The sequence below is a fragment of the Fusarium phalaenopsidis genome, assembly GCF_050370095.1.
Source record: "Fusarium phalaenopsidis strain FUZ10S chromosome Unknown contig_32302, whole genome shotgun sequence".
Classification (NCBI taxonomy): domain Eukaryota; kingdom Fungi; phylum Ascomycota; class Sordariomycetes; order Hypocreales; family Nectriaceae; genus Fusarium; species Fusarium phalaenopsidis.
In genome coordinates, this window is record NW_028145405.1 from 5,482,370 (window position 1) to 5,500,915 (window position 18,546).

General features: G+C 53.5%; 6 protein-coding genes and 1 non-coding gene across 7 annotated transcripts; 3 read left to right on the plus strand and 4 right to left on the minus strand.

Moving 5' to 3' along the window:
* Nucleotides 1-1,474: 1,474 nt before the first annotated feature.
* On the minus strand, nt 1,475-1,548 carry LRP88_09047. The gene has a single exon. It is a non-coding gene; the product is annotated as a tRNA-Val (tRNA).
* Nucleotides 1,549-2,049: 501 nt separating this feature from the next.
* Nucleotides 2,050-3,024, minus strand: LRP88_09048 (uncharacterized protein; the record flags this gene model as incomplete). The annotated part of the gene is made up of 2 exons (XM_083245543.1): nt 2,050-2,481; nt 2,536-3,024. The coding sequence occupies 2 exons, from the start codon at nt 3,022-3,024 to the stop codon at nt 2,050-2,052; spliced, it is 921 nt and encodes a 306-aa protein (XP_083100037.1).
* Nucleotides 3,025-3,682: 658 nt separating this feature from the next.
* On the minus strand, nt 3,683-4,378 carry LRP88_09049 (40S ribosomal protein uS17; the record flags this gene model as incomplete). The annotated part of the gene is made up of 3 exons (XM_083245544.1): nt 3,683-3,751; nt 3,811-4,049; nt 4,213-4,378. 3 exons carry the CDS (start codon nt 4,376-4,378, stop codon nt 3,683-3,685), a joined length of 474 nt encoding a protein of 157 aa, XP_083100038.1.
* Nucleotides 4,379-4,911: 533 nt separating this feature from the next.
* LRP88_09050 (uncharacterized protein) lies at nt 4,912-9,395 on the plus strand (the record flags this gene model as incomplete). Its single annotated transcript, XM_083245545.1, has 3 exons — nt 4,912-5,124; nt 5,175-8,691; nt 8,749-9,395. The coding sequence occupies 3 exons, from the start codon at nt 4,912-4,914 to the stop codon at nt 9,393-9,395; spliced, it is 4,377 nt and encodes a 1,458-aa protein (XP_083100039.1).
* Nucleotides 9,396-10,169: 774 nt separating this feature from the next.
* Nucleotides 10,170-13,760, plus strand: LRP88_09051 (uncharacterized protein; the record flags this gene model as incomplete). The annotated part of the gene is made up of 1 exon (XM_083245546.1): nt 10,170-13,760. One exon carries the CDS (start codon nt 10,170-10,172, stop codon nt 13,758-13,760), a length of 3,591 nt encoding a protein of 1,196 aa, XP_083100040.1.
* Nucleotides 13,761-14,082: 322 nt separating this feature from the next.
* On the minus strand, nt 14,083-15,462 carry LRP88_09052 (Atg4 domain-containing protein; the record flags this gene model as incomplete). The annotated part of the gene is made up of 1 exon (XM_083245547.1): nt 14,083-15,462. The coding sequence occupies one exon, from the start codon at nt 15,460-15,462 to the stop codon at nt 14,083-14,085; it is 1,380 nt and encodes a 459-aa protein (XP_083100041.1).
* Nucleotides 15,463-16,102: 640 nt separating this feature from the next.
* LRP88_09053 (uncharacterized protein) lies at nt 16,103-17,575 on the plus strand (the record flags this gene model as incomplete). Its single annotated transcript, XM_083245548.1, has 5 exons — nt 16,103-16,405; nt 16,456-16,579; nt 16,632-16,683; nt 16,962-17,046; nt 17,096-17,575. The coding sequence occupies 5 exons, from the start codon at nt 16,103-16,105 to the stop codon at nt 17,573-17,575; spliced, it is 1,044 nt and encodes a 347-aa protein (XP_083100042.1).
* Nucleotides 17,576-18,546: the final 971 nt, after the last annotated feature.

The window sequence follows — 18,546 nt, forward strand, 5'->3', positions numbered from 1 at the left end:
AGACCACTTACATTTCAGCACTCATTCATTACCTGTCATCCTTTTGGCCTCTGGATAATAATAGCCCGGTATCCATCATGCTTGACATTGGAAGCTGGTCCGTGGTGTTTCAGTGAGATCATTGCGAGGCTTATCCATGTGCCGTATCGGTCAAATGCGGGGTGGAGCTTCCCGGAAGTTCGGCACCGCATATATCGGCAGCCAGTGCCGCTGATGGCTGATGGTTCCAGCGGCTTGGACGAATGGTTTACGCACGGCGACTCCATCTCGGCCTCTGATTGCCGTCCCTCGAGGGTTCATTTCATGGTCGCAGTCCCTGAATACAGTAGACCCTGGCCCGGCCCAGCCACGGCTGCTCCCGTGGTTACGAGTCGGCCAGAGGACGTCGAGAGCCACCCGGCAAACCGGCACCGCAAGCGTACGTCAGTGGTATCAGGAGCTGTGATGGAGGCACAACTGGAAACATGTTGGCGGCCTCTGATTAGGGGTCTCGGGCTGTCTCCCTTGAGCTACGCCTCATAGAGCGCCACTGTCTGGCTACTTAAGAGACGACCTCCGGCTATGGGTTGCCGTTCTGCTGTACCTACGCAAAGAGATACACACACACATCCACCCGTTACAAGTCCCAAACTCTGCAGTCTTTTTCCTACGCTCTACCTTATTTCCAACCTTGTTCCATCTGCAATCATGCCTGCCTCCATGGAGCCCACCCAGCAAGCCCCCATGACGACTGATAACGGTGACATTGTCACCCAACAGCCCGTGAGTTTTTATGTTCTAGAATGACACTCGACCCCCTGGAGCTAACAGACTCTCTCAAGACGGCCGAGCCCCAGCCCGAGATGAGCATGCGCGGTGGTGAGGAGGCTGGCTGCGAGATCTGCTGCGGTCTCTGCGCCTGTGACGAGGCTTGCTGTTAGACGGCAGGTGATAAATGATACAACCTAGAGCATCTGCCGGTGTTGAAATCGCCTAGACGCTGTGGGGAGAGGGGAGTTTGGGTTACTTTTGTTGTGATTTAGCAGGAGTCATCTTTATGATATCCATATCCAATGGAGCAATGAATATGCCGTTGGCCAAGCGCATACTATCTTCTCTCAAGCAGTGACTGTTGTTGAGTGTTTAATGAATGAATTGCTGCGTAGTCGATCAAGCTCTTTAAAGTAGTCAGTCGCTTAGATGAAGAGACAATTCTCAGTGAGCGTCATCTACCTATCCAACACATTGCTCAAGTGGTATTTCTCACAACAATCCTCCCTCCTTTAATATTTGTGTTGGGTTTCAGCAAGCAGCCAGGGTGCGTTATTTACTGCAGTGAGTAGGGTTGACCAGCAAGATGGACCGTAGTTTAAAAAAGAAAATGAGAATTCCTCTGGTTACACAGGATATGTAGTCGAGGGACAGACAGTCTTGTAGATCGAAGTCTTGGCGATCGAAGTCTTGGCAAGAATCGTGCCAAACGGCAAAAAAATGGTGGTTCCGCCCGGGATCGAACCGGGGACCTTCTCGGTGTTAACGAGATGCCATAACCAACTAGACCACGGAACCGGTCGTTGGATTTGATGGGAGAGATATGAGCAGTTTGGGTCCAGGATTCTTGGTTTCCTGCTGTTGCTCCGTCGTCGTGGTGATTTCACCTTAGGGTAGGTGATTGATTGTGACCAGACTTTAGAGGAGAGGTAAGCAGGTAGTCCATAGTTAATTGTTTCTTGCTATTTTTGTTTGTGTTGAGTTTCATGTGTCAGTATTATATACGCATCTCCCTGTAGAGTGTGGTTTCCGCGGTCCGTCCTTTGGCCTCGGTGTAAAAATTCGTGCTTCACGGATTGTCGTCAACATCAAGACTCATATCCTACCTGCTCAGTCACAATAATCAGCCCGACGCAGGATAATATCAGCTAATACAAAATAATAGTACACACAGCATTTTACGGGTGAATATTTTTACATTGAGTTGTGCGTACATCATTTTATCTTCGTGACATTGGACGTTATTGGTCCAAACCGACAACCACATGTTATACAGAATCATACAGACATTCCTTTTCTCTATTTTCCAGACTTCCCAAACAGAGACGCAACATAGTCCCCGAATGTCGAGTTTCCTTCTGCTTGTCGCTGTTTCCTTTGCTCCGCCTGCGTGTCCCAGATCTTCTGCACGCTGCCCGCGACCTCGGCCTTGGCCTGGAGATCGGCCCTCAAAGCAGCCTCCTCCATTGCCCGCTCCTCCTCTGGAAGCTTCTCGAGCTGCTCCTTCCATTGCTGCTGGAGCTCCTCGGTGGGCGTCACCATTGGAGCCTTGGACTTGGGTATCGCGGGCTCGAAGACTGGGATAGGGAGTCCTTCGGCCTTGGCCTTTTCCACGGCATCCTCGTGCTTGATCATCCTTTGGAAGAGAGCGTCGGCGTGCATCTGGATGTCTTCCTCCACTACGGCAGACCTGCCCGCGACTGATCCGTATCCTAGCGCACGAAGGAATCGCTGCGCATCATGTTAGCCAGCGTCAATGACCGAGACAAGTAGCCGTAGCCATACCGATTGCATCATGTAGCACCGCTCAAACCTGCGTACTTGGTGCCGGCACATTTGCATTTGATCCTCCCATGTGCCATGCTTCATGCAATTCACCCATTCCTCCTGGTGCTCTGCACAGTTCTCCAGCGCAGCCTTTCCAATGGCCTCCTTCCTCTCCTTGTACGATTGGAGGACATTCATGAGCTTCTCATGATCGCTCGCAGTCTCGGCCTCGATCTCGGCCAGCGGTTGGTAGTTCTTCCACAGGTGTGCATATCGTCCGTCCTGGTACAAGCTCGCTGAGGGCACAGCCGGCTTCTGCGCCTGGGCCGGTGCTATCGTAGAATTGTCATGGCTGGGTTCTTGGGCTGGTGGAGGGGGGTTCGCGGGCTGCTTCGTCGGGTACTTGAGGGGTGATTCTTTTTCGAGAAAGTCGCGGAGACTGGGATCGAGTTTTCCGAGGGGATCCGCCGATTTGTCGGTGCCGAGGATGGAAGAGATCCAGCCCATTTCAGCTAGAGGTCTTAATTGGCAACTGGGCGTAAGGATAGGGATTGGAGGTCGAGTCGTGGGTGCGAATAGAGAGGTCTCGTCCGAGGATGAACTTTTAGTGACCTTCAATTGCGATGGGTGGAGGTGCGAAATGCGCACATGCACTGTGCTAAACACGGTACATACAAATATCCCGTGATGACTTCAACTGATTTATTGTATAATGCTTCTGGCTGTCAATTCGGTGGTTCACCAGGAAATAAGTACATAGGACTGGCCCTTCGCATCATGCTCCGTGTTGCCTGTTTACTAGGCAATACACCGGTCGCCAGTCGACATAGAGCACACTGGCTTGACAACTCAAAACATCCATTACACTGGCACCGCTCACAAGAAAGAATAGGTCCTCACTAGGCACTGGCATTTTCTGGCCCGAGATAGTCAAAGGTATGAACGTAATCTTGAGATCATGACGACCCTTTTCCTAGCCATATCACGCCCAAAAGTGAACCATGAACCCCAGACAGACAATTGTCTTCGTGAATCCTTTTTATTCGCGATTGCATCTATAGCACAACCGTTTGCAACGCAACATCCGGTGCCCGACCCTTCAGAGGAAACTTCCCATTCCCCCTGATGCTTATCACGCCAAAAACAATGCCAGAAGAGTTCCAATTTAGAACTTGCTGAACTTCTTAACAGCCTTGCCAGTTCGGGGCAGCACGCGCAGGACGTTGAATCGGACCTTGGACAAGTTAGCATTCGTTTTCCACCGTCGCATACTGGCAGAATCCTCCAACGTACAGTCTTGCTCAGGGGCCGGCACTGGCCAACGGTGACCTGGTCACCCTCCATGACACGGAAAGCGGGGGAGACGTGGGCGGCAACGTTCTTGTGTCGCTTCTCGTAACGGGAGTACTTGGGGATAAAGTGGAGGTACTCTCTTCGGATGATGATGGTTCGGTGCATCTTGGTGGAAACGACGGTGCCGGTCAGGATACGGCCACGGATGGAGACGAGACCGGTGAAGGGGCACTTCTTGTCTGGAGAGTCAAAATGTCAGCAATGCGATTCAACATGGAGTCGTCTGGTCGCCCAAATTGCGCAAGGCACGCTCGAATGCATCTCCATTCTCGCGAGCCCCCTTGGATGCGCTCCACCTCCGAAATGCTTCTCCAGACCAAATATTTTCCACATCCCACGTACCGATGTAGGTGCCCTCAATGGCGGCCTTGGGGGTACGGAAACCCAGACCGACGTCCTTGTACCATCGTCGGCCACCCTTGCCCGGTCGGGTGCTCTTGGTTCGGGCCTTCGAGTTCTGGAAGATGTGAGGCTGCTTCTGGAAAGCACGCTCCGACTGGACGGTCAACTCGGTCGCCCTGATGCAGAGGTTAGCGACGCGTTCGTTCGGGACATCGTGTATCGATCGCTGCTGAGGTTCTGACTGACATCTTGAATAATCCTTCTCGGGCAGGTACCGTAACGAGAGGGCGTGTCGTGGATTAAGCTGGGTGAGGCGAGGTTGAGAGTGGCTGCGGAGGTCAGTTTTCGCAGATGGAGAAGTAGGGCAAATCACACACCAAAATTTCCGTGCAGTTTGGGACTTAGGGCTTGTAAAATTTGGGGATTGGCTGTGCAGCCGAGCGCCACAGATTAGGTAATTAAGCGAGTGGGGGATCTGTGGCTGACACTTCAGAGCTCACGTGATCAGGCGGGGGATTATGCTTTGGTTCAAAGCATGGCGGAAGACTTGGCAAAGTGGAGCCCGTCACCCCTGTTGCTGCTGCCCAAAGTAAACAAACACGGTCCGTCGCGAGATACAGCCCACTACCACTTTATCGCCGTCGCGTCCAGGGTTTGGGGTTGGCTTCAACTTGACAAGATCCGACAACTCCACCGACAATGGCGCCTGCTACTGATGCCACTGTGCCCGCCACGCGGCGCACGCGCAGGTCTATCGGCGCGCATACCGATGTTCGTAAAGCAATGGAAAAGGAGAATGCAACTGTCGACGTCACAAGTTCGTTGGCTGCGAGTCGCAAGAAGTCAAGAAGCAAGAGTTTGGGACCTGGTGGTCTAGATGCCCTCATGAAGGCAAATGGGAACAGGCGCCTGGTAAATCAATGTCGTCTCAACCTACGTAATGTCCATCTAACATGATGTAGTCTCTTGCCGCCTCGAACAAGGCCCCCCGCTCTATCCTCAAGCCGACTATTCCCATACCCGAAATCCCACCCATGAAACCGAAGGTGCCCGATTTGATCGACTTTGGTGAACCTACAAGAGAATCTCCGTTCGCAGATCAGTCCACCACAGAATCCAATGGGTCCAAGATTGCCGTCAAAACTGAGGAGGAGCAACAAGCCGCCGCCCGAGAACGCGAGGAGCGAGAGCGTCGTGATGCTCGTCGAAAGTCCCTTGCCAACCGCCGTGTTTCCTTCGCGGCTGAAGCAACCCTGCATACCTTTCACGAGGTCGAATACATGCAAGACTCTACAACATCCACCGACTCAACCAGGAGGAACTCTGCTTTTTCGAATAATGCCGACACACAGCATGGGGCCTCATCACATGCTGCTAGTGATCAAGAGGAGAAGAAGCAACGAAGAAGCTCTGGCCTTCCACCCGCAAACTTTCACAACCCTGAAGACGATACGGCGACATCGACAGTCTATAGTTCAGACTCCGAGCCAGCAGATGCGGTGGAAGAAGTTGCCGACGTGGAGGATGATGGCGAAGATGACGGTTCAAGCAGCGATTCTGACGATGGAACGATGCTCACTATCGATGAGGTGACGGGGACAACAGCCGCATCAGACCGATCGATTGATTCCGACGAAGAAGAGTCCTCAACGTTGGACGAAGCCCTCAGACTTGCTGCTCGAAGAGCCGGCACTCAGCGTCTCGATGAGGATAGCGATGAAGATCTTGATGACGGCGAGGAGTTCATTCCTTCCTTCGGATGGGGCAAAGATACGAACAAGCCGACTGTCGCTGCACGAGACCAAGAGAATCTACCACCACCAGTTCAAGCCCAACAAGCGCAACCAGCTCAAGCCGATGATGACGATGATGGCTCAGATATGGATATGGACATGGATATGGACATCACACGGGCGGTCGGTGGCATCATCAAGCCTCGGCCTGCACAGGAACGTGATCCAGATGAGGACATGTCTATGGACGTTACCCGTGTATTTGGAGGTATCATGAACCAGAACAAGGCACAAAAGCCAGTGCCTTCACCGGATGACGAGGATGATGAAGATGATGCCCCAATGGAAGAGGCTACTATGGAGTTTACCACGGCAATTGGCGGTATCCGTCGGCCCGTTCCCGATGAGATGGACGAGTCAGATGGGAATGAAGACATGTCGATGGAGCTGACCACAGTTATGGGTGGAGTGCTCTCACAAAAGAAGAGGAAGAGCCTGGGAGTTTCTCGGCGAAGGACGGTAAACCAGGCAGACGACGAGGGCGAGGATGAAGACGATGCACCCATGGACATGACCATGGGAGTTGGCCAAATTCTGTCCCGACCATCGAACACCAACGACGACAAGGACGAGGACGAGGACGATGGTGATACTACTATGGGTATGGACATGACAACTGCCATTGGCGGTATTCTCAATAATGCCCTAGGGAATGCACGAAGCTTGGGCAAGCGGGTTATGGAAGAGGAGGCCGACACACCAGACAACCCTGATGAGGCTCTCCAGGCTGCGATTAGCAAGAGCACTCCTGCTGAAAAGCCTAAAGCCCAAACAGCCGAGAAGCCAACTACGACACCTAGCCCCGAGCCCTCATCTCAAGTGAGCAGGCTGAAGCGTAGCGTTGGACCCAAAAGTACGACGCCGCAATCCGCTCGCAGGTCTAGCAGGACACCATCTCCTGCCAAGACATCAACCACACCGCAGTCGATGCCCAGGGCTAGGACGCCGACATCCGCGAAGCTATCCACGCCTCAAATTGCCCCGGCATCTTCAACAAAGACTACTCCCAGGACAGCAGAACGCAAGTCACAGTCTGCCTCTCCGAAGAGACCATCTTCTGCTAGGTCCAACAGGGTCAGCTCTAGAACCCCATCCCCGGTAAAGGCTACGCCGAAGAAGGGTCTGTTTCAAACCAATACTGGAACAGGCAGTCGAACTCCAACCGTTGTGTTGACACCCCAGAATCGTCGACTGTCGGGTGTCGGTGCTGATCGAGCTGGACTTGGATCTCCACAGGTTGCCGCACTTTTTGACCGCCGCGGTTCTATTGGCGATATGGCTACCGAGTTTGTGCCTGGAAAACGTGGTGTTACGTTCGGCGATCCGAAAGAATTGGTGAGCGAAGTGGATAAGGAGGCTCAAGAAGAGGAAGACAAGGAGAACCGCCGAAAGATTCTCGAGCGAGAAGCCGATGGTGCTGAAGCTACACTTAATCTTCGCGAAATGATTGATAGCCTCAGCCCAAAGCGGAATCCGCTTAGGGGCCGCAAGAGTCTTGCCGTTGGAAGCGCCAGAGGACTCCTTGGAAAGCGACCTAGCGAGCTGGATGATGACGAGGAGGAGGAGAACGACGGTGTCAAGAGACTCAAGGGTCATCAAGGCAGTCCCGTCAAAAACGTCCGACTCCAACATCCCCCCAAGGCTGAGACGACTGGGAAGCTCACGCTGTCATTCCGAAAGAGCCTACAACCCAATAGCGCCACCCCGACGTTGTCCTCACCCGAGAGACAGGAGCCGGCAACGACACCAAGACACCAGGGAAGGTTCAAAGATGTTGATGATGATCGGACTGGACACTCGGTAAACTTTGATCAATCACCTGTGAAAGATGCCGGGCAACTCGAGAACGAGGTTGACGACGACGAAGAGCGAATCCACCTTCAGGACTTCCTCAACATGACGTCGATTCGCTTCATGGAGCTTACAACCACCAAGAGGCGACACACGACAGCTCCCGGAAACCTTGACAACGGGTTCCTCCAGGAAGGCGAGGAGAACCTTTCGCTGGAGCGTTGCGTTGTTGCTGGTGCCTGTACAGTGCCAATGCTTGAGTTGTATCAACACTCTTGCCGGGAGCTGAAGAAGTACATCTCTGAAGGCCGACGGATTGTCAAAGAAATCGAGATGGACACGTTTGAGGAGAACCCGCCACTATTCAAAGAGTACATGGCGGCGACACCCGAGATCAAGACTCTTATGGACAAGCAATTCATGAACGTCAAGAACCACGCCCGCCTTCTGAGCAAGGCCATGTGGTACGAGTGGCGAATGAAGCTGCAGGATGGACTGAAGGAGGGTCTGCTTAGGATCGACGAGGGCATGGAAGTGGACGAGGAGTCTTTGGACCAGCAAAAGAGCCTTCTCGACTCTGTCCTGCCCGCCATCATGACTCGGTACCAGTCCCTCGTGGAGGAGAGTGGTAACCTTGAGGAAGTAGCCCGAGAACTGGCTGATTGCGACCCAGCTGACCTTGAGGCTGCTCGTGAGGAGCTGTCGGACCTTGATCAAGATATCGAGCTTAAGAAGAAGCGTATCGCGGATCTTCGGGAGCAATTCCAGGCCTCGGAAGTCGAAGTGGAGGATTTGGTGGCACGGAAACAGAAGTGCCTAGAGGACATTAAAGAGTCTGAGAAGATCAGGGAAGAGTGCCGTGGCTGGACGAGCACCGAGGTTAACAGCCTCAAAGGTATGTATCCCTCTTTCAATATCTTTGTTGTGTTGTTCAGTAACTAACATCCATCAGCTCGTGTGGACGCTATCGAGAAGGAGCACGGCTGGGCCGTGACTGGAATCTCGGGCACAGTACTTTCCATGGCCTACAAGCGTGAGATCGAGATTGTCTTTGACATTGCCTCGTTCAAAACGCACCGACCGAACTCGACAATCGACCTGTGGTACATTGCCGACAACCGTGAGAAGAACCCGCTCCCCAAGACAGCAGAGAAGGAGTTCTTCTTGCAGTGTATTCGAGACCATGTTCGTGCTCTCCCCCAGAGCCGAACCGAGGTTTCTCATCTCTTGAATATGGTGCGAGCAGCTTGGGACAAGGCCAACCTGGTCTCGACACAAGTTGGTCGTATGAATGCCTCGTTCCCGACGACCGTGCAAAAGACATCTGACTCAAGTGTGGCGATCACGACTTCTCTACTGCTCGTACCGCTGGAAACTCGGGTGGAGGTCAAGCTGAACCTGCTAGGCCAAAGTGGCCCTGAAGGACTGGATGTAGCTGTCACCCCTGAGGCCAAGGTTTTGTATGGTGAACACTTTAATGTATCAAAGGTGGCTGAGTTCCTTGGTACGAGGGTCGGCAAGGCTGTTGGTGCTGGGGAGGAATGGAGCAATGTAATGGTCGAACTGCATGCGAGGTTGATTGCTCGGGGCAGGAAGTGAATCATGGCTGAATCAGTCAAGGATAATGAGTGATGACGGGACCGGGAACACGTGATGGGAGGCATTGGCGTTGCTTGGATCAGAGATACCTTGGTTTGTGTGCTGGACTTTGGTGATATATGGGTGTTGAGGGAACAAACACAACCCCTTTGTTAGGTGTTTGTTAAACAAAGACTTTGTTCGACACGACATTATCTCACATTGTTTATGCTGTGAATGAACAATCTGTATTTGCCAACAATAAGTCTTGATTGCGTGAAAGGAAGCTGTTCATGTCGTTGCAACACCACTAGCAAATGGCATCACGATGACTCGATGCTTCATGGCCAACGGAGACATGAACTTGACATCAATACCGATCAAGCCAGGCCAATTCCTGCAACAACGCAATGTCTTATCGTTATCTTTGTTCCAAACTGGCCTGGCACTGGCAGCAACCGACGATGCCTCCTTTGAGTGAACGGCCGGCCTGGCACTTGGTTGCCAGTGTCAATCACTGCCCGCTAGTTTTCCCACGCACAACGAATAATTCGAGTCAAACAATAAAGAATGAAAACAATCTCGGCTTCCCCTCTTTCTTTCTTCTTCTTCTCTCATCAACAGCAGTCGCGATCACATTTAAAAACGCGAAGCATCCCCGAGACCAGAGTAAGTGACAAGTATCGCAGCTTTATATACACACTCGCACACACAGAGTCACCCTTATATACCCCTTTAACGATATAGCGACGCTACTGTCACAAGCTTTGACGTTGACTAGATATACACAGCAAAATGTCCGACAACAAGATGCGCCCTGAAGATCTTCCCATGTGGCTTCCCCTCCGAGAGGGGTGTGAATGGGACTCGATCTTCAACATGCACGAGTGCTTCGACCCGGAGTACGACACGCTCCCACTCGTGCTTCTCCGACTGGCTTTCTGGGTCTTTGCAGTGAGCCCGCGGTTCCTGTGGTGGTTGCTGATGCTCTACCACTTCCGGAGGCTGATCAACACCTCCAGGGCCGTGGTGTTCCTGCAGGCCGTTACGGCGGCGGCCCTCTGCCTGATCCCCTGGATCTGGCAGAGCGACTACTCACGTCTGAGGTCGCAGACAGAGCCTTTCTTTGCCGATTGTTGGCAGCTCTGGTTCCTCCTCTCCTCGCCAAACATTTTGTTTACGGCGTACCACCTCCCCGGAACCATCCGGGACGGCATAGTTCTCGCAAGAGACTATGCCTACCGTTGCATGGACCTGGAGATTCTGTTTCCAGAGCCGGGTGAGGTGAACCTCGACGCTGATCCCAGGGACACGGCTGGGGAAGCCTTCTTTAAGAAGCTCCTCACCGAGGACCGGGAGAGGCGTCGCAGGAAGGAGAGTGAGGAGCAAGCCACACGAGAGCACGAGTTGGCGATGCGGGAGCGGGAACGGGAGGTGAGGGAGAGGGAGGTAGTAAGGCAGAAGGAGCTCGAGGATCGACGCCGACAGCGGGAGAGGCGCGAAGAGGCTGCCAGACAGGAGGAGCAGCGAAGGGGTTATGACCCCGACGCCGACTTTTCCGGTCTGGCCGCCATCTTTCGTCGCACCGACCGTCGTTGGCGTCCTCGAGTTCCGGAACCTGAGCCCGAACTCGAACTCGCCAGGGTCAAGGTGCAAGATCCTAGGTCGAAGGGTTCCCGAAAGGTCATCGCGTTTTACAGCCGCGGTACCCAGACGGAGCCTCGAGACTTTCCCGGGGAGCGAGCATCGGGCGAGGCATCCTCATCGAGGTATACCTCAAACGGTGTTCAGACGGACTCGATGACCGAGGAGAAGCAGCACAAGGCCCCTGCTTCCAAGCCACAGGAGAAGGCCGCTTCATCTCCCGCAAGGGATCCTCAACCTTCGAGACCGACTCCCACTCCTGCTCCAGAGTCTCCCAAGGTCAAGCCGACCGACGAAGAGCCCTCCGAGAGGCCACAGCCTCCTGTATCGGCTTCCCCCAGACCCTCCGCGTCCAGATCATCGGCGTCTCGGCAGCTTGTCCAGTCTCCGACAACGCTGTTCGGGGCGAAGGTGTCGACCAACCTCCAAGGTCGTCGCCCTCGTAGCCATGTGAGGGCAAGGGGACGTTTGGGGCGAGGTCGTCCAGGACGGCTGTTTGGCTCTCCCGCTGCCGCTGGAGGAAGGGTCGATGAGACTCCTTCGAAGTCATCGGAGTCTTCGACTCGAGAAGGCGAGCAAGTCCAGGAGCAGGCCGCCGACACCACCACCGCCGCCGCTGCCGCCGACCAGAGCCCCCTTGCCGCCGAGGACGCTCCGGACACCACCAGCTCGTCCTTCAAGAGGCCCGAGGACTTCGACGACTTCGAAGAGTGGCTCAACTCTTCCCTTCCTCCCTTCGACCTCGATGGCACCGACACGTTCTCCCAGCCCGTGGCTCCGGCTGCAACTCAGCCGACCACCACCACCACCACCACCTCGAACGACCTTCCCGGCTTGCCAGACGACGACGAGACCATGGCCCTCGGAGACCTTCTCGGTTCGGCTCTCGGAGAGATGAGCCTGCGCGACGACGCCGAGGTTCGCTCGACCAGCGACCTCATGGATCTTGACTTCAACCAAGGTCCCGAGGAGAGTACCGTCGGCCAGGAGCAGCTGGCATCAGAGATGGAGATCGTCGTTGGCGACGACTCCGGAGATGCTGGTCTCCTCCTCAGCCTCTCACCTGAGATGGACTGGGAGGGCGAGGAGGGCTCAGACATCGCCATGTGCGATGTCGAAGCCCTCCCTGCACCACCGACGGCTCTCGCTCCATTCGCTCTCACTCCGTCAACCGCTCTCACTCCATCCACGACTCCCGCTGCACCCACGACTCCTTCTCCCGCCCTGCCGCGAACGCCTTCTCCTAAGAACAAGAGGGCGAGCCCACCACAGCCGCCAGCAGCCCCTCGGCGCTGGGAAGCCGACGACGAAGATATGGGGGCAACAGGCCCCGAGCAGGAGGAAGCACCAGCGACTGCTCCTCAACCCAACCCTCAACACCCCTTCTTCCACCCTATCTCACCTGCGAACGTCACAGGCGTCGCCCAGTCGGATCCCCAAGCTGAAGAGGCCGACAAGCCTCAGGAGGAGTTCGATGAACTTGAGAGAGACCTGATCGCAGCGTTCGAAGAGAACGATAGTAGCGACGTTGAAACAGTCCTACATGTTTCCCCAAGCCCACCTCACCATACTCTACCCTCAACCAACGATGTCCAACCGCCTCTAGTTGATCCAGCACTCTTCGCAAGCATTGTTACGACCGCGCCTCAGTCCTCAACCAACCAAGCCGCTGCAAACCCTGATGAACCCCAGGAAGCCAGCCAGGCAGAGATGGCCAAGAGACACATCTTGAAGCCCAGATCTCGCAGGTCCAAGGACACAGGCAGCGCCCCCTCTCAGTCAAGACAGACATCACTACAGTCAGTTTCTGAAAACAAAGAACAGGAGCAAGAGCAAGCCGTGATGGACAACACCACTCAGAACCTCGTCCTGCTGGCAGGACTTACAGGTATTCCCGTTGGTGATAGTACCCAACCTGAGCAAACAACTCTCGTTGCACCCCCATCCGCAGTTCAAGAGACAACTGCCAAGTCCACAACAACTCGTGGCAATAACCCTACACCTCCTCTCCAACCTCAACAGAACATACCTACTTCCGCCGCGGCGAACCAGCCTGCGCATATCTCAGCTGTTCAGAATGGCAGCTTGACCCTCCCAGGAGGCAACAATATCACCAACCCGTCGACCCCTACACCTCCTCCCCAACCCCAACCTACTTCCACCGGCATGAACCAGCCTGCACATGTCCCATCTATCCAAATGGGCGGCTTGATCCTTCCAGGAGGCAACAGTTCCATCACCACGCCGACCCCGACTACGCAGCAGGATGCTCCCAAGCCAAACCCCACTCCACAAGGTCCCCCGAGAAAGGGATCTATACTCTCAGACATCCTCATAACTGATTCTCCAGAGCAGATGACACCAAGTCAGACACCTGTTAGACGCGGTTCGACCCCTTCTGGAACTCCCAAGGACCTTGGAGAGCTAGAACTCCAGAAGGCGATCAGACGACAACAGGCAAAGAAGGGAAAGAAACCTCAGCTGTTCCACTCCAAGAGAAGCAACGCATCCTCATCCGCGACGACTTCATCTCCAACTACACCCACCAGACAAAGATCTACAGACACCGCAATGGAGGCAGAGTCTTCAAACGCCGCAGCGCAGAGACTACTGAGCGGGTCCAACTCCAAGAAGAAGGTCACAGTTGTTCAATCGTCATCGGTGCCACAGCATTTGCGAGACCAGGAACGAGACCACTACGAATCTCAGAGAGAATCTTTGAGGAGGAACGGCGATCTATGAATAACGACAAGCTGGAAAGCATCAAGTCAATCTTGACAAAAGGGCATTGAAGAAATGATATCAAGGTTTTGAAATGATATCAGGGTTTTAAAGGGATATGAAGTGTGAAGGGATATGACGTTTTGAAAGAATACCAGGTTTTGAAGGAAAAGACAAAAGGTCTTCATGTATAATGTGTGTGGGATGTCACCTGTTCGAGTTTAAGGAGTTTGGTTTGCAATCGATTTGTCTGGTTTATTAAAAGTCTATTGTTGTTGTTGTTGCCAACTTTGGCTGGTCTTGATTATGATCGTGCAACGACCCGTGATATATATACCTCTACTCATCTATTTTTCACCTTCATCCATCCACTTGAGCCTCTGCGAGGAGAACTCTTGTCCTCGGATGGCTTGCCCACTGGGGTCTCCTCAACCTTCCAGGCGTCATCATCCAGGACCTCCCAGTCAGGTGTAGGTGCTTCGCTAAGCAGCTTCTTCTTAAGCTTGTCGGCGAGTTTCATCGGGTTGGGCAACTTGAAGTTCTTAGCAAGTTCAGTCCCCTCGGCTGCCGAGAGAAAGTTGTAGGCTGTCCCGTGGGAAAACTGCCCCAGGTGAGTGGGTTTGCCATCGGTGCCTGTGGACTGCTGGTCGATCAGAAGGTTGTACAAGTTGCGACCCATGTTGCAGATGTCCTCGAATGAGCCTTTTTCGCCGACTGGCACTCCTTGAGTGCTACAGGCCCAAGCGATGTTGTAGGCCAGAAGAGTGACACCTTCTATGAAGTAAGAGTAGGTGGCTGGATCCTCCTTGATTAGTTGCGACAAAGGTTTGTCGATGAAAAGGGGCCTCGGGCGCGAAACATGCTGAGAATCCGCATCTCCTGCGGTAGAGTTAGGTGTGGCGGCTCCTGTTTGGCTGGGGAACACTGGATCTCCCTTTCTATAAGAGCTAGCCAGGTTGAAAATGGTTGGCCGAGGATAGTCGCGGTGAGGAAGGGTGATGGCTGCAGGGAGGCGGACTGCGAGATAATGAGATGCAAGCATGAGGATATGGCAAATGTGACCCAGAGAGGTCGAGATCATTTCCGGCGATGATGCCATGAGGGTGTTAGCTTTACTTCTGGAAGAGGAGGCAGTATTCTCACAATTCATCCCGATCAGCTCGGTGATGGGAATGCCACCGAGCTGATACTCGTATCGTCTGGGGGATCCATTCTCGACTCGGTCGAGTCCATACAGTGTGGCCGCCTCCATACAAAGAAAGGATCGGGTACGAGCCATGTCTTCGGCTGATCGGGTCCACCGGTAGTTAATCATGCTGATGGACTTTTCCACCTCCTTCTGCTGCTTCGCTCTGCGATCAGAGAGGCCATCGGACGCAGCGGCGAAGTCAGATCTGCGGCTGGATAGGGCGGCCTTCCTGGCCTCGATCTCGGCCCTGGCGGCTCTTATGTCTTCCCTAAACTTGTCGGCGGCGGCTAGAATCTGGGTCGTCCTATCCTCGGCCATCCGCTGCTGCGCTTGCATCGAGTCCTTGCGGTTCTTTGTTGGGGTTGTCGAGGGCTCCGACAACAAGGCGCTGATCTCCAACTGGAGGCCTTCATTTTCAATGAGCAGCTGCACGTTCTTCAGGCGGTCCTCAAATAGCGAGTTCCGGGCGTCGACAGTGCAGAGAAACGGCAATCGCTTGGCGTCATGTTTGCGATGGCAGATATCACAGTCCATCTTGATCTTGGTTGCTTCGCCACCTGCTGGGGGGTCGCGGCTGATTTCCTTTGGTCTGAGGATACTGCAGAAGAAGGTCACGCCTAACCTTTCCGGTGGCGGATCTGGAGTAAAAGGCGAATGCGTATATTTATACGTCAACTGAGGGTTAATCAGTGGTTAATGGCAGATGACTTCAGTTCCTCGAGGTTCTGGCCGAGTCACGAGGTCGTCGGCGAGGCGAGTAGTGTACTGTGCTGAGTGTGGCGCATTAGCTGCAAGCCACGAGGCAACGAGCTGCAGGGGTGATGCTTTTATATTAGTGAGCAGGCGCCTTCCCTCTGGGGGTTGTTCAGCCACTGCGAGGCTCAACAGTCACCAATCGTGAACATGGTCTTGGTCCTCATTCATCCATCAACTTGATCATCACACATGTTCAGTGGTACATCATCACTTCATTGGGACGTGTTGAAACTCCAAGTCACGACCTTGGCCGAGGCTGTGCAACACTGTTGAACGTGCCTTCAGGGACTCGCTGTTCCGAATCTACAACCCACGCACTCAACCATTGGATGTAGGACATTGCACGTCCCCATCCACGATCCTGGTTGCTTGGCCGACAACAACCCTGACAGTTTAACGCGACACAGCCTTGTGCAACATGTCTTCGTCTCCCCCAACGCAGCCCGTTGACGAGAACCCTCCCCTTGAGGACGGACAAAGAAGCCCTTCTGACTCTCAGGACGCCGCTGCCATGTCCAATTCACAGAGGCGCCCTTACGCCGCCAACAAGACACCAGAGCCTCATGGGGATCAGCAGGCAGCGAACTCGGATCCTCCAGATACCCCTGGCGTTCTCGACCCCTTTGACTGGGATGAGTTTGAGGCGCGTTATGAGAGCGCCTTGCGCGACGCCGACGAGCATGAGCGCGAAATCTTGAAAGAGGCCGAGGCCCTCTCTAAGGTAATTCCATTACCCTATTGTGGTGCATATAGTTACTAATGCGTAGAAAGTACTTCAAAGTTTGGGCTGCTGCAGCTTCGGCTCATGATGATGAACGTGCGGCCAAGCGTCTCCAAACGCGAAGACGCTTTGTGAATCTTTCAGAAGACAGGATGGAGCGGAAGCAGGAGCACTGTGAGTTCCGATGGTTACTGATAAATTCTGCATGTTTTTAACACATTTCTAGATGATCAGGTTGTGCGCGCCTTTGAAAATGCCTTGGCTCTCCTCAAATCACAGTAGGCTTTGCTTCGTGCATGCACTCTGACTTTTGGCGAAAAGCGACCGTGGCCAATTCACGTTGAGCCTATCTGGCGGTTTCTGGACTTTCTCTGCCATGAAGGACACATACCCCCTTACTTTGGTACCTGTTTTGAGGCAGGAATGGCCCTACCAGGCAACTTTCTTGGAGCTCACCTCCATGAGTGCTCTTGGTGGTTGGCACGTGACGTAATTCCAAGTCTGGACGCGTCTTCCGCCAACCTCAATCTCGTCAAACCGCGAACCTCATTTTTAGGCGTCGCGTCCATGAAAACAAAGACATGACCCAACAACGTGATGTGAGCGCAGAAGCTGAGTATGGAGTGCCGAGTGTCTCCAAGGTAAGCTGTTCTTTCGAATTAATTTGATGAATCTCGCTGACAGGTCTAGGATGACTTGTTTGCCTTTCATGAGGCACACTTCTCACAAGCTGCTATCGCCTCTTTTGGGACAACGTTTATAAATCCCCTAGACCAGCAGCACATCCAAGATGGCATGGACTACGATCCTTGGGAAGAGGAAGACGATGGATTGGGTTACTATCCGGATGGCGTGAAGCGTACCTTGACGGACGAGCAAATCGAAATCTTTCGACATTCTGAGCTCGAAGCTCTCCGCAAGAAGCAAGCGAAGGAGTCCGACACTAAGACAGTTGGATCCTCTGATGAGCCGATGGACTTGAGCGACGACAGTCCTGCACCTACTCAAACTGAAGCAACCTCGTCTGCGCCGCCAACTTCCTTCCAAAGCAATAAGAAGAAAAAGAAGAAGAAGGGACCCAAGCGCGGGCGGCCTGAGCCAAAGCCGGATCTGCGAAAACGCACCTGGGATGTTGTCGACAAAGGATTAGATTCACTCGACTACGACTGAACTGAGCCTTGAACGGCATGGACGGTTCTTGGATGAGACCCTGGATAAGGGTCAGCGACGGCCAGAGGCCTCGCTTTGTGCGATGCATGCACACCTTGTCAACACCTGGTAAGCACTACTTTCCCTTTTCACTTTGTCCAATCCCATCATGATGAAAACCTTTGTATCGTCATCCTTAGTCGGATCGGGGCTGGAGATGTATGAAGTATTAGCTTCGGCTGATGCTGACGTCTTTGCAGCCCTGACATGTCGAGCAATTAATCTTCTCTCTGAGATGCGAGATGTTTTACTTGGTCGCTTTTGCAACATGAGTCGTGTCTTCAAGCTGCTGACTATGGTTATTGGCCAGGCATGTCACCATATGGTGTTCGCATTAGCTCACTTTAAGTCTGGTGTGAATGACGGCAGGACTGAGAGCTCATGTATGAGCTTGGTCTTGATTCACTTTTAACTGGATGCCTAGGTGAATTGACTCGTTGAGATAACACATGATATTATTTTGGTCACTGGCGCAAGGAATGAGTGAGGACGACCAAGTACCTACCTACCTGGAGATGCAAACAGAGTGCCTAGGTACCTAATACACAGCTTGATCCGGCCCTACAAAGTCCTCCCTGATGTAATATGTGACTAGTTTGTTACGCCGCATAAAAGCAGCCTTTTGATTGACAGCATACCGTTGAACATTGTCTAAATTCCAATGCCCATGATGTCGCTGCATTCATAGGGAGCACATGCTCAAAGCACGGTTGTTTGGTTGGAGGCTGGGGGTGCTCGTGCCACCAACAGGAGGAGCGTTGCCTCTACAAATACCTTATCGGAGCAGCCGATAAGCGCAGCGACCAATCACCAGCAAGCCCGCCCGCCAAGTGTGGGGCCGGTTCGGGCTAGACTCGTCAGAAGCCGCCGGGGACAGGACCATCCCACCTGCACCTGCCTTCTGGGCTTGACCTTGATTCAGGTTTGCAAAC